At 41.1% G+C, this 17,206-nt stretch overlaps 3 protein-coding genes across 4 annotated transcripts; 1 reads left to right on the forward strand and 2 right to left on the reverse strand.

The window, feature by feature from the left end:
- Window positions 1-1,449: 1,449 nt before the first annotated feature.
- On the reverse strand, window positions 1,450-4,530 carry LOC6524529 (multifunctional protein ADE2). The gene is made up of 5 exons (XM_002100350.4): window positions 4,243-4,530; window positions 3,410-3,613; window positions 3,154-3,298; window positions 2,598-2,710; window positions 1,450-2,541 (listed from the first exon to the last, which is right to left on the reverse strand). The coding sequence occupies exons 1-5, from the start codon at window positions 4,262-4,264 to the stop codon at window positions 1,739-1,741; spliced, it is 1,287 nt and encodes a 428-aa protein (XP_002100386.1). The 5' UTR covers window positions 4,265-4,530; the 3' UTR covers window positions 1,450-1,738.
- Window positions 4,531-4,858: 328 nt separating this feature from the next.
- Window positions 4,859-7,637, reverse strand: LOC6524530 (ubiquitin-like-specific protease 2). The gene is made up of 2 exons (XM_002100351.4): window positions 7,491-7,637; window positions 4,859-7,358 (listed from the first exon to the last, which is right to left on the reverse strand). The coding sequence occupies exon 2, from the start codon at window positions 7,311-7,313 to the stop codon at window positions 5,247-5,249; it is 2,067 nt and encodes a 688-aa protein (XP_002100387.1). The 5' UTR covers window positions 7,314-7,358; window positions 7,491-7,637; the 3' UTR covers window positions 4,859-5,246.
- A 1,165-nt stretch (window positions 7,638-8,802) lies between these two features.
- LOC6524531 (1-acyl-sn-glycerol-3-phosphate acyltransferase alpha) lies at window positions 8,803-15,671 on the forward strand. 2 transcript variants are annotated; one of them, XM_002100352.3, is made up of 4 exons: window positions 8,803-9,047; window positions 10,541-11,006; window positions 13,278-13,411; window positions 13,476-15,671. In XM_002100352.3, exons 2-4 carry the CDS (start codon window positions 10,825-10,827, stop codon window positions 14,192-14,194), a joined length of 1,035 nt encoding a protein of 344 aa, XP_002100388.1. In that variant the 5' UTR covers window positions 8,803-9,047; window positions 10,541-10,824; the 3' UTR covers window positions 14,195-15,671. The 2 variants fall into 2 exon arrangements, with proteins under 2 accessions (XP_002100388.1, XP_039226011.1); XM_039370077.1 differs by lacking the exon at window positions 8,803-9,047 and adding an exon at window positions 9,404-9,799.
- The last annotated feature ends 1,535 nt before the right edge of the window (window positions 15,672-17,206 follow it).

Raw genomic sequence — 17,206 nt, forward strand, 5'->3', positions numbered from 1 at the left:
CGAAACACACAATGGCCACACTTTGACCCTGACTTTTAATGTGTACACTCGCCGTCTCACTCGCACCCCTCGCTTCCCCCCCACGTCCCGCTGCCCTTATGCTAAATTATTGTTATTATTATGAATTGTGCTTCGTTGTTTGTGCTTGTGTTTGTTTGTCTGCTAAACACTAAAGTATGATTAATTGACCTGCGGTGGCCAGCGCACTTTAGCACATATTTCCCCGGTTTCGTTACTGCCCCCCTCCCCTCCCCTCACCTCACCACCACACCCCTTCCCCATAAATCCACATCTCCATCGGATTTTCCTTATGGAATGTATATGTATGTACATATGGGTTAAACATCATTAGTAGTTTACTACTATCAGTAGCGTAATTTTAATAACTAAATTTGATTGTATCTATTTTATTACTACATTTCATGCATTTATTTTATAAATAACTATTTTAGCTTGACATTTTTTATAAACTATTGATATGTTTACTATTTTCTTTGCCCCAATTGTGGTTTGCTACTCATTTTGTACGCAGGTAAGCTGCTATTTAAATATTTAAGCTATACACGTGGCTAATTGTGGTACGCTTTTCCTCCCATTTTCTCGCTTTTCCTCGGATTTTCATTTGGTTAATGTTAACAGGGCCAGGAATCGGCGTTGAAGAAAGTGCAACAGCTTAGTCACCCAATCAAGCAGAGATTTAAAATCGTCTCAGCCCGAAAGTATGCACCTGAATACTTTAAACAAACAAATTGCTAAGCAAAAGACTTAAACTACAATTATTAAAGGACTTATAATAAAAATTCTTTATCTACGAAAGCAATTGTCGTACTAAAAATCTAAAAAAAAATAAAATACCATTTTTAAACATAGTTTGATTGGAAATTTAATTACGAGCTCAACGAGGTATGACATTCCATATTTGGACCACTATTTCGAATGCTGTGATCAAAATACTGATAATTATTTACGCAAAAAAACAGAAAAACGATTTTCGCCAAAATTTCAATATTTACGATTGGTATTTTTGGTGTAACTTGGCTAAAAATGGTCACAAAGCGAATAGAATTACAGTTTTTTACTCCTAATTACCATTACTAACCAACTTTGCTAAAATAATTTTTGGCCAAATTTTCGCATTTTTTGTAAGGGGTACCATCATCAAAATTTGCAAAAAATGGGACAAAAATAGAATTTTTTTTTGAAAACACAGTTCGATAGGAAATTTAATTACGAACTCAACGAGGTATGACATTCTATATTTGGGCAATTATTTTTAAAGTTATGCCAAAAAAATTGATTATTTTATGACGAAAATTTGGAGTTTCGCATATTATTAGTCGGAAAATCGGGAAACCTTCAATATGTGTACGAAATCCATGCTAAATTTTATAACGGTTGGTAGTAGAGCCCCCATGGAATCCAATTACAAATAAGTCAGCTTAAAATACGTAACATTTAAAATTTAATTTTTATTATTTGTTATTTCGAGGTAACCTGTCAAGAACAAGTTGAAGTCATCCTTTCCTAATACTAACGAAAATAAAAAAATGTTTTGGTTTAAAAAAAAAAAAATAAACGGGAGTAGAAGAATTAACAAAGAATGGGATCTGAAGATGACCCTTATGGGATCCGTGGATGATCGCCGAACGAGGATTCTCTATGTGGCCTCCTGTTGATATCCAAAGATGATATGATATCTCAAGGTGATCGTCGGTAGTAGTTCGCCAATAGTCAACTACTAAGCATTTCGCACGCCGCGCAACTCCTTGTCGGCCTTCTTGAGGGTGATGAAGTTGTTGAGCGACTTGACGCGCAATTTCGACCAGACCATAAAGTTGCCCAGCCCCAAAATGGTGGCCGCATGCAGAGCAGCTGCCTCCGGATACAGAACGGTGGCACAGCCCAAACCCGATGGCAGATTCAAGCTGGACCAAACGTCCACCTGCATGCTGTCCGATTTGACGGGCGGACAATTGATCACCGGATAGTTGGTGCTGCCGGAAACGACTGGACCCAGTCCATTCGAACGGCCGGCCACGGCCACAAAGATCAGGTTACTCATCACCGATTCGTATTCGCGGACAATACGCAGCGTTTCCTCCGGTCCCTTGTGGGCGGAACTCACACGGAGTTCCACATTGAGGCCAAGGGAACGACAGCTGGTGGCAATCTTCTCGCTGTGTGATATATCGGAGGCACTGCCCATTAGAATCACAACCAGGTGATCCTTCTTTGGCACAATATCGGCCAGTTGTTCCGCCACCCAAATGAAGTTCCTCTTCACGGTATCCAAATCGCTGGCGGTCACCGATGCCAGATTGCGGTACACCTGTTTGTCCACCATCAAACGCTTGTCACCGGCTGGCCACAAACGCCACGAATCGGAATCAATGATGTCGGCCAGCACAATGTTGCCATCGTCGCAGATACCAAACTCCACTTTCATGTCGATTAGGGCGCAGTTCTTGGTCTGCCACGCCCGCTCGAGTATCTCGAAGACCAGCAGCGTGGTTCTACGCATAATGTCCACCTCATCTTGGCCTAATATATATATATATGGATCAATAAGTGCAAGTTTCTAATCAAGTAGTACTCACCGATCACCAGGCCATTCAGCTCAAACTTGGCGGAGACTATCTGCTCCTCGCTCCACTGCGGATCGTGGTTGGCATCGTCCTTGAAGAACGTCTCCTGTTTGGGCGGCGAGAACCTGTGCAATGCAAATGTAATTTGTACATTTAAGTTAATCAAGTTTCTAGTTTGTGTTACTATCAGTATGTATATCGTATTCCCTAATATATATCTTACAATTACGCGATGCAAAACCGCAAAGAGGCGGACTTGTTGGCCAATCAAAGCCATAAAAAGAGCTATTGCCTTGAAATGACAATGAATTTACACACAGATTGGCAATGCGCCTGTCGAGAATTGTACTTAAATTACACATTTTGATTTGATTTGATTGGATTTGAGTGTGCATACAACAGGGCTTATCAGCGTTTGTTGACCCTGTCTCAGTGCATCGATTGCAGTTTAATTTGTTTACCGCAAGCGGGGACCCAGATAACCGAGATAGCAACGAATCAAATCGAATCGAATCGAATGGAATGGAATGGGGTGATAACCCCAACGAGAGGCTGTTATCATACCAACCTGTAGCCCTCCGTCACTCCGACATTGCGCTTGAGGAACGATCCGGTGGCCAGGCGACGGGTCACCCACTCAATGGGTATCATCTGGCATTTGCGGGCGATGAACGCCTTGGCGCCGCACTGCTTCACATAGGCGGTACGAATGCCTGCGGGATAATAATAATAATAATAATAATAATAATAATAATAATAATAATAATAATAATAATAATAATAATAGTAGGTACATTTAAGTTTAGAAGGCATTTAGAACTTACCAGCCTCGTTGAGCAGTCGAAACACCTGACCGTTGGTGGTATTGGAGATCTCCGCCTTGCCGGCGAGATCGTGAGCCTTGACACCATCGCCGGCGGTGATGCGATCCTTGCTGAGGAGCAGGCACAGTCCTGGATGCTCCGGCAGATCGTACACCTGCTTCGTTTTGCCCTCGATGATGACCTTGCCGAGCTTGTAGCCCTCAACTGTGGAAAATCAAGTGGCAGTTGCATTACTAACTATGTATGTTTACTATAATAGGTAATAATAATATACCTATTAGCATTTACTATCTATGTATATGCTCTATGTATTGGATCCCCATTATCCCCTGGATTTAAAGAATGACAAGCCCTCTTGTTTACAGAAAGACAGCTCAATTACGTAGCAATAACAAATTTAGTGATAATACTTTATAATAATAACTGATTATCAGTTCATGCAAATATTCCGTTGCTCAAGTTGTTTTTAAAGAATCCAAATATTATTTTCACTTTCCAACACATTAAGCTTGGGTTACTTAACTTACTTAAAATATAGATCTTAGGATCGTATTTGCAATTTGAATTAAAGTATTTAAAACTGGTGTGGATTCTATGGATTTGGGGTAAACTCAGGGTGTGGATTCTATGGATTTGTGGTAAAGTCTGGGTGTGGATTCTATGGATTTTGGGGTAAACTCTGGGTGTGGATTCTATGGATTTTGGGGTAAACTCAGGCTGTGGATTCTATGGATTTGGGGTAAAGTTTGGGTGTGGATTCTTTGGATTTTGGGGTAAAGTCTGGGTGTGGATTCTATGGATTTTGGGGTGAACTCTGGGCGTGGATAACTTACTGGATGTGGTTGTGGTGGACATCTCGTAGCTGGCACGTTGTTGTCGCTCGACTTTCTGGATCCAAATTAAACCCAATTGGAGGCTGTTGTTTCACGTGTTGCGGACTCTGCTTTATGCTCGATATTCGCTGTCTGCCTTCCCTCTCTCTCTCTCTCTGTCTCTGTCACTGGATCACTCGCTCTCTCTCTGTCTTTTTCGCTCTCCCTGTCTTGCGTGTTTTTTTCTTTTATTACAATCCGCAAACTCCGACGTTCGTCTGCATCGAAGAATCGCTCCAAAGCAACTGAGCGTCCGTAGAATCGCCGGCGCGACTTTATGGCTCGATTTTCTTATCGCCGAAACCTCCACCAATACAAAGAGATCCATGTGTGTGTGTGTGTGAGTGCGTGTGCGTGTGTGTGCGTGTGTCGGCTTAGAGACAAGTATAATGCTGATTGGTAATACCCTGCGTTTTAGCGCCTTGATACCCTGCAGTTGCACCATTTCGACTTTGTCCTTGCAAACGGTTGATGAATAGCTGATGAATGGCTGATGAACGCCACTGCGGGGTAGCTTACGTATAAGTAGGATTCATTTTTGGCAATCTATAAAGCTATATTAACATGCAACTGACTGTTTTTGTGTTTGAAATGCACCTACATCTAAAATTTACTGTGCTTCTATTCTTTAAAAGATCATTTCTCTCATATTCATTTATCTTTTTTAAGTTTCTGCTAACTGACTTCTTAGGTTCTTTTGACCCTTTTCATCAACAGGAATCATGGAATCATCAACAGGATGGCGATCTCTTTCTTGGTTAGCCTCTTTAACGTCTTCTTTTGGGCGTACTGCTCTTTTTGGTGACTTTCCCCACAGTTTTCCTGACTTTCGGGCACGAAATGTATAATGTTGGTGGCCACTTGCTCCTCCTGGTGGTCCAACAAGTGGCCATATTCAGTTCTTCTATACAAATCATTTCTTATCCCGTAGCAACTACATTCCAGAATAACTGCACAAGTGGGTTTTAATTGTGCGTTGCATCAGTCGTATTCCTTCTTTTCGCCGGTTGCCTAACTTTTGAATCTTCCTGCTTCGTTTGCTCCTCATCTTCATCCTCGTCATCCTCATCATCCGATTTCCTGCTTTCCTCCTCCTTGCTATCGCTATCCTTGTCCTCGTCATCCTCCTCCATCACCAGTTGGCCATTCAGTGTGGGAAACTTGATGACGGGCAGCATTTTGCTTGGCTGCTGCTGATTGCCCTCATCCATCAGATGCTGGATGAGTTTGGCGATATCCTCGCGCTTCTTGGTCACCGTCAGTGGATCGAACCAATTTCTCAGCTCCCTAATGGGCAGTCTATAGTCTCTGATGGGTGTGGTGAAGAATTGCTCCACATACTGCAGCAGATAGAGGCCGCAATCGGTGAGATTCTCCTGCTGCGGCACCTCCACTCGATGAGCGGGCATGTTGTCCTTGGTGAAGATATGCGCCTGCGCATTTGGATTCTTTGCCTGGTACTCGCACGTGAGGTAATCCCGCAGTATATCAATCGCACGCTGTCGTGAGTAGACCGGATACGAGTCGAAGATGAGTATAACAGGCTGTTTGATTGGAATGTCATCGCTGCGATTGGACGACTCAGCATCATTGTATGCCACTGGACCTCTCAGGCTGGGATAGCATATGATGGCCAGTATCCAATGGGCCTGATCGTTGAATGGTATGATGATGAAGTCCTTGTCGAATATATTCACGTTTCGTGTCCATCTCTGCACCACTTTGTGACGCTTCTGGGCCGCCGTCTGCCGAACTTTGTTGGGCAGCGTCACCGTGTTCAATCGCTTGTGAAAGAATATGCTAAAGATGTGCGTCCGATCGCGCTGACCCTCCGGTATGATGTTATTCTTTAGCCAGCACAGATAGAAATCAATGATGACATCGTTCAGATATGTGCCGCTACTGAGGCACATGTAGTCCTTCATGCTGATGCTCAGGCCACCGGTGCCGGTGGGCGGATACTTAAACAGATGCAGATTCTCGTCGGCAGAGAGTCGTCGCTCCGCTGATTGTCCGCCGCCATCTGGTTTGGCCTCCTCCGCTTGGCCATCGCCGGCGGCGTTTGTTTCCTCATCCTCGCTGCTCAGCAGCACCACATCCTCGTCATCAAAGTCCCGGCTCAGTATCCACTTGCGATTCCTGCGCAGGCGACTCTGCTCGGCGCGTTCCTCCGGCGTGGGCTTAGCTGGCAAGCCTTTGGATGCCACATTAGTTGGCGCCCGTAACTGCGTACCACCAGCTGTCTCCTCCGATTTCTTGCGAGCAGTGGCATTTGCCACTTGATCATTTGACTGGATTGCATCTCCAGCTGATTGAATGGCCGGGAAACCGTTGCTCTTCTTTGCAGCAGTTGGGATTTCGCTCGCCGAGTGGCGATTCCCCGGCTTCTTGCTGGCTAAACCATTGTTGTCAGGAGCAACTGCAGTTTGATAACCATTGTTGTCCTCCGCAGAATGACACTTCTTGCGTTTCTTGCTGCGCCGCGCATTGGCCTCTTGCTCCGCCGACGACATCACATCACGGGCGGTGTTGGTGTCCCCCGCTGCGGAACGACTCTTCTTGTGTTTCTTGCTCTTGGTAGGATTGCTGGCAACCGCCGTAGCTGTTGGTTTTCCAGGCGCAGGAGCGGATGTTTCCTTGCCAGCAGCGGTTTTGGACTGATGCATCTCCCTGTAGAACTCCTCCGCCTGGGCAACCATCTGGGGATCGGTGGCACTGATATCGATGCCCACAGAGACGACCACATGGATACTGCCACCGGCATTCTCCATGCAATCAATTGTGGTGCTATCATCGAACTTAACGCCCATCTGACGGAGCAGATCCTGCACCGTACATGAGGAGCTGGGCAGCGTGAACGTGATGATCTGCTGCTGACCACTGGCCAGGACCACCAGCATCTTGGCACTACGTTTGTCCTGATCCCGGCTCGCTTTGCGATTGATCAGCAATTGGCGGGACAGGATTATGTAGTCATTGAGGGCAATTCGACGTACGGCTTTCTCCTCCGAAACTGGCCCACTGCGATTCATTTTGGAGTCGGCTTCAACATATGAACATTATGGGCACATCTGAAACTGAAGTTTCTGGAATCGATTGAAAAATTCCCGGGCTACTCGAAAGTGTGAAGTTCACTGTGTGTGGACAAACACACACATTGCACCCGGCAAGTTGATTTCTATTTTCGCTGTCATTTCCAAGCAATTTACCTGTTTGATTTTTTGCGTTTTTTGTTTAGCGTTATATTTGGTTTCTTTCCGTTTTAAAGTTTTGTAAACGGCGTCCCAAGTGCTGTATCCAAAACATCTGTGCGAGTTGTTATCGATATCGGAGTTCTGCTGCTATCGATATGTTTCAAATTGGTCTGGATTTTGTAGTGTGTTTTTGAAACTTATATCGATAGTCCAATGCAGATTTGAAATTAAAGCGAATTTCGTTTAGAACATGTTCAAGCGTGTTCGTATTTCTGAACACATTTTAAAGCCTGAAATAGTTAAGTGCATATCATTTGCTGCGTGTTTGATCATTATTATTATTTTAAAAACCTTTTTTTAAGTTTAAGCGAAAGTGTGAGCTGCATTCTCGCAAATTCTTTGTACGGAAATTTCAAAAAAATATTTTCGTAATATTTTCAACGCTTTTCAAGTGCCTAGATTATCATATTCTAGTTTTGCGTCCGTCAACGCGTCCACCTGTCCGACTTTCAGTCGTCAGCATTGAGCTCCAACACCACACACCACACACCACACGGATCGTTTGCCGATAAGCAAATCAAATGTAAACAATAATATTTTTGTGTTTTTGTTTTCTAGCCCGTTTAAGCGCTCTTGGGCGTTATAAAAATATAAAACCATTTCCCGCCGCACTGACTGACTTGACACACACGTTTTCCCTTCCGCGGGCCAAAGGGCTCCATTTCAATGCAATTGCATCGCTGGTTGCCAAGTGCGGAAAATCGCATCTAAATCATAACAATTTTGTGGCTGTCAGCAAGTTTGCCAAGTCGAATTCCTTAAATGGAAGAGCGAAGAGGAAATGGACTGTGATTCTGGGATTCTGGGAGCATTGCCATTGTTTTACATTTGCAGATTTACCTATAGTTTAACTTCTATGTATCATCTGTAGTGACTGCAGCCACTCCTTTTATTTAATAAAATTTTAGAAAAAACTATTTTATTGTTTTTGTATATTATATATTTAGCACTCTCTATTTTAGAGTAAGCATTAATAACTCATCTTTTTCGTGTAAATTTAGAACTTCTTTAGTTTCACTCTAAACTTCATTTTCCATCGCAAACTTATTAACTTTTTTCTAGTCCCAGCAAAAGGTTCGCCTAGAAATTTAATATTTAACCAATTACTTCAACTACTTTTTATAAAAACACTTGTATTTAATATTTAATTAAACTTAATTTTTAGTTCGTAAGCTGAGACTTGAACCCAATGCGCGTTGCATGCAGCGCGGTCGCACACCCCGCCCGCTATCGATAACCGGCCGCCGCCTATCGATTGCTGCCGCCCAACCGCTCAGTTGCCACGAAAGTCGCGCGAACGCCGGTAACGGAAATTCTCGACAAACGCAGCGCAACGTCGTTCTCGCGTCGCCGTCGACGTCGGCGTTGTGTCGTCGCCGCTGCTGAAAATAAAAATAAAGGAAAAAAAAACAAAATCAAGAAAAAAAAAGGAAACAACTGCATGCGAAATAAAAACGTAATCGCTTTTACTAAAATCCACAACAAAACAAAAGAAGCCGAAACGAAAAAAAAGTGAGCACTCATTTGTTGTTGGTGTGCCAAGCCGAATTGCACACGCAGCCGCAAATTGTATTTAATTCAAATTGTTTAATTTAATTGTAAAGGTTTGCCCACAACAAAACGTAGCTGGCGAAAATTGTATTTATTTATGTTTAATTCGAGTTCTTCTGTGTGTGTGCGTGCGTGTGTGTCTTTAACTTGATTTCTTTTGCTATTATCCTTGGCGTGTCTGCCGCTCTCTCTCCCTCCCTATCCCCCTTTCTCTTTGTTTGCCCGCTCTCTTGGCGCAACCCTCTATTACCGTTTTTTTTTTTTGCTTATTTTGTTTTGTGCCAGATGTGTTCGAAAAAAAGGACCTTGATGGACCTAGTTTGCAAAATAATAAATAATAAGTTATGTTTGTGCCGCTATGAATAACTCTATAAACATCCTATGCCTTTGATATATAAAAGAAATGCAAAGAAAATGTTGCAAATTATAATGTTCCGATAAGAATCTTAGTTTTGAGAGTTCATTTTGTGTTATTCCCCGATGTTTAGAACATTTTTGAAATATCAATAGCTGCCCTCGAACCAAAATTACATTCAAGTGTTAAGGCAGAAGGTGGAAATAGTTGCAGCGAACTAAATAAAAGAAATGGCAAACAAATAAACAATTTGCTTAACTGTTTGAATGCAGCATTCAAATCGAAATTCAATAGCATATCAATTGATAGTATCACACAGTATCTAGAGACCCGTACAAAAAAAAAAAAACACAATATGGTATGCGAAATTCCCATTTCTTCGTTTCTCCCCCGCTTTGTTTTGTTTCGTTTTTTTCGCCGCTGGGCGCAAATTTAAATTGATTTTTTTCTCTCTTTCTTCTGGGCTGCTGCACATACAGCTGCGGTCAAGATGATAGCATTTGTTTAATTCTCTATTAATACATCATATGCATTTTTGAAGAAAATATTATATTTGCAAGTCTACATCTTATTAATTGTTATTATAAGCAAGTAACTGTTCTATAATATGTAATTTTGTATTTAACTGCAACTGCTTGCTATTATTTTAGCCACAACTGTAGTATGCGCATGTATGTGTGTGTTTGTGACGTTGTGGTTTGTTGCACTCGCATAATTGTCATATTAATGCTGGCATAAAAGAGAGTGCAATAAAAGTAGTGGAAGGAACACACACAGCAATTGCCTATTTCCCTCCCTCTTTTTATCAGCACTTAACACTTCAGTAACCCAAAACATAACAAAAGAACAGTGCTTGCAAAACTGTAAGAATTAGCCCCTTAACACCCATTATCAACTGTTCTAAGGGATGACAGATATTCGAATGGAATATACCCAATTTGATTGACATTAATCAGGTTTCTAAATATTAATAAATGAAGATTGATATACTTGTATATTTAATACGCAAGTTATGTATGTTTATGGGTTCATTAAGTTTCAAAATCCCACTCATAAATTTGTATTATTCTAATTTAAAAATTTGAAATCATTTTTCCAGCACATCGAAGGAACAACTAAGAGACCCACACACAATTCACACCTAAAAGACTGCAATCTGCCTTAACCAGAGGAAAGCAAGAGGAAAGCCAAAGGAAAACCAGAAAAAGGAAACTATTGAGAAAGTCATAAAGGCGTACAGGGTGGGAAAATCGGGTGGAGAAAGCGGGAGAGCAAAAACGGAGGAAGTGAAAAAGAAAGCGGGCAGATTGACTACAGCACGAACCCGATACGTATCTGAATCGGTTAAAAACACTGAAACGGTAACAAAATCAAAACATCACCATGACTTCGTTCGTCGAGCTGCTGGGACTTTTCCTGCTGCTGATGCTGCCATTCCTCTACGAGACCAATCACATATTCCGATACTACTTCAAATTCCTGATGTACTACGGCATCGTGTCCTTCAACTCGATCGTCCTCATCCCGGCATTCCTCACCCGTCCCTGCGATGTCCGCAATCTGTTGTAAGTGTTGCAAAATATTAGCATATGTACATATATCATAGAACCCTATACTAAACTGATGGAATATAAGACGAAATAACTACCATCAACATGAGGGAATAATGAATATTTCAAATATTAATAGTCATAATGAAAAAAAGCATTTGCCCAACTATGAAACTTTAAACTATATTGTATTTTAGTGAAGGCTACTTCATATTGAGCAATACTTATTGGCAAAAGCTTAATATTATTTCAAATTGAACTTGAGATTAAATTCACACGTTAATTACCTGCGAAATGATGCACTTTATCATGCTTACGCGTAAACTTGACCCATAAAAAAAAAATCTTAATCTCATTCACCCCAATAATGTTGATGAAATGATTTAATAACATTTTAAGGGAGCACTTAACTGCAACACCCATGTCACATGTCACCCCTTTAAATTGCTTACGAACCCAAATGTATGTCAATTGTTTATTAAATTTACGAGAAATTTGCTTAATTATTTGATGCCAAATGACAACAAGCCACCACAAGAAATGTGCAAGTGCTTTAGACAATCGAATTGTTGTTAAATAATGCATTGCATTGGCTTGACAGGTGGATAGATAGATAGATAGATAGATAGGGTAATTGAGTAGATCAACTTAATATCAAACCCAAAAGAATAGGCTTATCAATGGAAACCGCAGGCGGTTCGGTTTCCTTGAGGTCCCAAGGCGAATGCGTCAATGACACATACAACTTTAATGGGCCATCAATATTAACAAGGGCCCAACTGCGGAGGAGTGGCTGCAGGTGGCCGCAATGCACTCCTGGCCAACTGGCAAACTGGCCAACTGGTCAACTGGCCAACTGTCACTCAAGGACCCAGAAAGTCCGAAAAGCCACCAATTGTTTTATACTCAAACAAAACGAAAGGAGACTCTTCTATTCGAATCGTGTTTGTCCTATGTTTGTAATGCTTTTAGACACATCAACTAGTCAGCTTAAATCTATTAAATCTATCTATTCAATCTAGCTATTGATCAATTTCCTTAAGTTATGATCACCTCCAAAGTTGCAACATTAAACATTCAATGATACTCCAAACTGCAAATAAACTGAGTCATTATCCAGCAATAAGTTCAAAGATATAGATTTATGGTTTTGATAAACCCATGTGATTGTAGGCGTTAGCGATTCGGGCATCGGAAATTCAATTTGTGGCGATAAGATTTTTTTTTATTGCACCCTCGTCGGCTATTTGTGGCAATGATACGCCAATCAGTGAACTGATTTTTTACAGTAACTTAATCACTTGGCAACTATGTATGTTAACTCATTAGTTGCTTTCGAATTACATTGCTTTACATTACATATTGAAACAATTATAATGGCAATGGGTATCGTGCAGTCGTGACGCTGTAGAGTTTGTGATTATATTTCTTGTTGTTTTGTGCTTGTGATTTTAACTGAGGCGATATTGCCTCAAGGACGAAGTTTTCGAAGGGGAATTGAATCGGACTGTTGGGTGCTTGAGTTACCCAGTTGGCTATGACGTGAATCTGGGAAAGGAGGGGGGGAGGGGGAGCTGTTGCACGCTAGTGGAAAAGCCGGGAAAAACCGAATTGGGTGCCCCATGCGCTGGGTTTTTGTGTTTTTTTTACCTTTTTTTTGTTGTTGGTATGTGGTTAGTGCAGTTGGTAGTATTTCTTGCCACCTCGACGATTTTGCGCGACTCAAATAACCATTTGCATTAGACAGCAATGAATATTTGATATCAGGGGTGGATTACTACGCGTTCAGGTAGTCGCACACACAAATACCGCTCACCTCAATCAATTATGCCCGCTGTCCAGCTACTTTACTACTACTTTATGCAGTTTATCGATCCATTCATTGTTGTGGAGCAGAGACTGGACTGGGGATTCCAAGTAAACAGTGTGCTGCAAGCTCCCCTGGGATATAATTTCCACCGTTTCCGAGCTGTAATTACATGTCATGACTAGCCGATTTAGCTACTAGCAACTAACTACTAACTACTGGCTAAATCCACGTGGAATGGGTATTAGCCCGGCGACAAGGTGGAAATCAGAGCTACGCCTCAATGGCTGTCAACTTGATTAAATAATGGTGCAACGACAATTGGCTGCTAGTAGACCATCGCTGTGGGAAATTGTTGTGGCTTTAGTGGGCGATGGGTTACTAGAAAATGAAATGATCGATCTCCCTTGGTCCCTCTATCAAAGAAATCAATGATTACAATGTTGCTGATGCACTTTCTCGAACAATCTCGTTGGCAGATGGGCGAGCACCTGGTGCCATCGCGTTTCCACGCTGATCGGCCTGCGCTGGGAGCTGCGTGGCAAGGAGCATTTGGCCAAGGATCAGGCCTGCATCATTGTGGCCAATCACCAAAGCTCGCTGGATGTGCTGGGTAAGCCTCTCTACTCGTATGATTATAAATCAATCAATCAATCAATCGGTGTATATATTCGCAGGCATGTTCAACATCTGGCATGTGATGAACAAGTGCACGGTGGTGGCCAAGCGGGAGCTCTTCTACGCCTGGCCTTTTGGCTTGGCGGCATGGTTGGCTGGCCTAATCTTCATCGATCGGGTGCGCGGCGAGAAGGCGCGCGAAACGCTGAACGATGTGAATCGTCGCATCAAGAAACAGCGCATCAAACTGTGGGTTTTCCCCGAGGGCACGCGTCGCAATACCGGCGAACTGCATCCGTTCAAGAAGGGCGCCTTTCACATGGCCATCGATCAGCAGATACCCATCTTGCCGGTGGTCTTCTCCTCCTACTGCACATTCCTCAATGACAAGAAGAAGATATTGAATGCGGGCCGCATTGTGATTACCACGCTGCCGCCGGTTAGCACCGAGGGTCTAACCAAGGACGACATCGATGTGCTAATGGAGCGCGTACGCGCCCAAATGATTGAAACCTTTAAGCTGACGTCCGCGGAGGCGCTGCAGCGGTACAAGCCATTGAAAAAGGGTGGCATTCCAGCATTAGCAGCAGCATCAGCATCATCTGCATCATCTGCATCAGCCTCCAACGCCACAAAAACTGTGGCAACTTCGGCCACTCCCGTTGCGGATGCGGCGGTGGCTGCCGCAGCTGCCGTGGCCAGCAATAGTTCGGCATACGGTCAACCGCCGGGCTATGGAGCCGGTGCCGCCAAGGCCAGCTTGCTCAAGACGCTTTAGACGCGATGTAGCATTTTAATCCACACACACACACACACACACACACAGACCCACAGCCACACACTCATATCCAAAAATACCAAACACCTCATGGCGTAGCTGGAGTGTCGCGTTGGGGGCTTGCCGATGGACACGTCAAACTGCAATTAGCTTTATTTCGGGCCTATTTGGGAGTTTTATAATCTACAGTTGTGCAATTTTCGTACACGTGCAGTATTTGTTTGTTTGTCCCAACTGTGTTTCCTATCATTTTATTTTATTTTATTTAATTTTGTAATTTATTTCTCCACACGTATTGTTCAAAGTATTCTTTAAGTTATCGCTTATATCCTGTATAAGAATTTCAATTTGTTTACAATTAGACTGCATTGATTGAAAAGTTAAAGCTGCTGCTTACTTGTAAATACCAAATCCCTGCCATTTTAAACAACGAAATAACACTTTTAAATCGCATAGCCGTATATGGATTCTGATAGTGCGCTAGTCTTGTCTGAAAAGGTCAAATCCCAAATAGGAATAAAGTTAACACACTTGTTCGAACATAAATCATTTTGTAGATTACCGCACCTGCATAATAGTTTAGTCCCATCTAAATGCATACGAAATAAGTGTACTTTAAAAGCGAGTTTCATCATGTGTTTGGCTCCCTACGTTTAACGATACCGGCTACAGTCCACGAAACAACACTTTCACATCCAAATAGTTTGACTAATTCAGGCACCAAAACGAGTATTAGGAGTAGCTACCACAAAACTGCGACCCTCGACTGTCAGAACTTTTTCGTAGGCAACACATACCAAAAAACACATACCAACTAACAAAGAAACCAAAAACATCAACTCAACGCTACACCATGCAACAGGAATCGAAGAACTTGGCTAACTAATTGGGGCCTTGTTAAAATCCAAGCCATTTGGATTAGGTTCTTAAGCAACCCAGATGATGATAGTTCCATGATTTCCTTTGATCCTGTTGCCGCGTGTACTTGCTAGTTGATAACACCAAATAATATAAATTTAATAATAATTAAATAATTATCTAAACATACACTGTGAATGACTAATCTTGCAAACGACATTACACACACTTAATTTTTAACCAAGTTTTTTTTGTTTGCTTTAAAACCACACGTATTTTATTTTTACAAGACATTCCCTAACTAGATTAGGGTACCCATAAAAATAGGAATGTATGCCTTTATTCGCTTGTAATTGAAGCCGAAAAGGAATCAACTTTTTATCTTATATCACCTCATGGCATCTAAGGAATTTAAGGGATCTTTAAAACTAACACCTAACACCTATTTGTGTATTGTATTCAAGTATATTGTGAATTGTGTACCATCTGTGTGGTAAAGTGTTAACTTAACTTTGTAAATACTATGCGGTTTACTTTAACGACAAATCAAAAGCGATAAAGCGAAGGAAGGCAAAAGGAAACAATTAAATACAAGTATAATAAATATTTTTTTCAAATATTTACGATGGTTTCTTCTGGCGGTCGTCTGTGTGAAGGTCGAGATTCTGTTTCCCCGTGGACTATGAACTTTTGTATCTTCAAGTGGGCTTATCAAATAGTTTAGAATTATGACGACGATTTGAAATCGTCTATGATTTGAACTCAAATGTGTCTCTGTTGCTACTTAACTCGTTTAAAGTTTAAGCTGGTTATCAACTTAACTTGTTTCAAGTTTAAGGTGGTTATCAACAGTCTGATCTTGATTAATAGCTTGCTGTTCAAATTTTTAACACACTAAATCTTAAATTAAAGAACCAAATGCACATTTGATTCGGTTGAAATCTAATCGTTGGTTTTCTCATGCAACCTTTGGTTGGACCATTTCCAACTGGCTATATAGATAGTGTATATTATCTATATATGTATACCGATTCGATAACAGCGTTTTACTCATGTTCATTGACCCCCATCAGTTTTGCAAACAAACATTCATTAATCAACTGATATTGATGGTTAATAATAGTTAACCCCCCAAAAAGAACACAAGTGCTGGTTATTTTAAGCTATTGTGAAAATATTTGTATATTTTTGTTAAAATTTTTCTGGTATTAGAATTAATATTATTATTATTATTATATTAAGGTATGCGTACATGATTTTGGATTTTGGATTTTCGATTTGCCTCATCTGCGAAATTATCGTTTAACATTTTATCAATAAGTTCTCGTATTTTGTTAAAGTTTTCTCATTTCTTGTTACATTCTTGTTATAACTTTGATTTCGATAACATTAGAAATTGTCAAGTTTAATAGTTTTGTTAGCCTCTTTTTTTTTGGATTTGGTTTTGGTTTTTGGTAAGGTTTAAGAATTGTAAAGTATTTCCTGCTCTACAGTAATTAATATCGGTAATAAAGATGAATAATTTCCAGTCTGGAAGGCAGGATATATAGCCCAAAAGCATAAATTAGTTATGCTATCTCTATCTTTTTCGCTGTGTGTTTCGCTCTCTCTCTCTCTCTTGCACATTGCCAGTGTTGAAACGTTCTAATTTAGTTTTGTCTTAAACTGAAGGTATTTGTATTTGTTGTATCATTCCAGATATCGGAATCCAAGGAGCTCTATATCCTGCCTCTAGTCCACTGCATCGGTTATAAAAAAAACATTTTTTTTTCAAGGATCTTACAAGGATTTCTGCAGACGGCAAAGCGCTTAAGCTTAGGAAAAAGTTGTTTTTTCGGTTGTTTCACAACACTGCTATCTAGAACTAAAATCGTTCGAAAACAACTCAAATACGTTTTTCAATATCAATAGCTTTGGGTTATAGTTATTAGTCGTGGTGTGATTTCTTTGTTATTAGTTGTTAATTAAAGCCAATTTGCATTTGTTAGTTGAGTCTATGTTAAAAGTTGTTTAAGCGCGCTTCGAATCTGCCATTCTCAATCTTAATTTGAATCTTAATTTTCGATCTCATTCTCATTCTGAATCTCATTCTCATTATGCATACTCATTGTCATGATCGTTTTCTCTTCCGAACACTGGCTTAATTAAAATTTG

The sequence above is a fragment of the Drosophila yakuba genome, chromosome X, assembly GCF_016746365.2.
Source record: "Drosophila yakuba strain Tai18E2 chromosome X, Prin_Dyak_Tai18E2_2.1, whole genome shotgun sequence".
Lineage (NCBI taxonomy): Eukaryota > Metazoa > Arthropoda > Insecta > Diptera > Drosophilidae > Drosophila > Drosophila yakuba.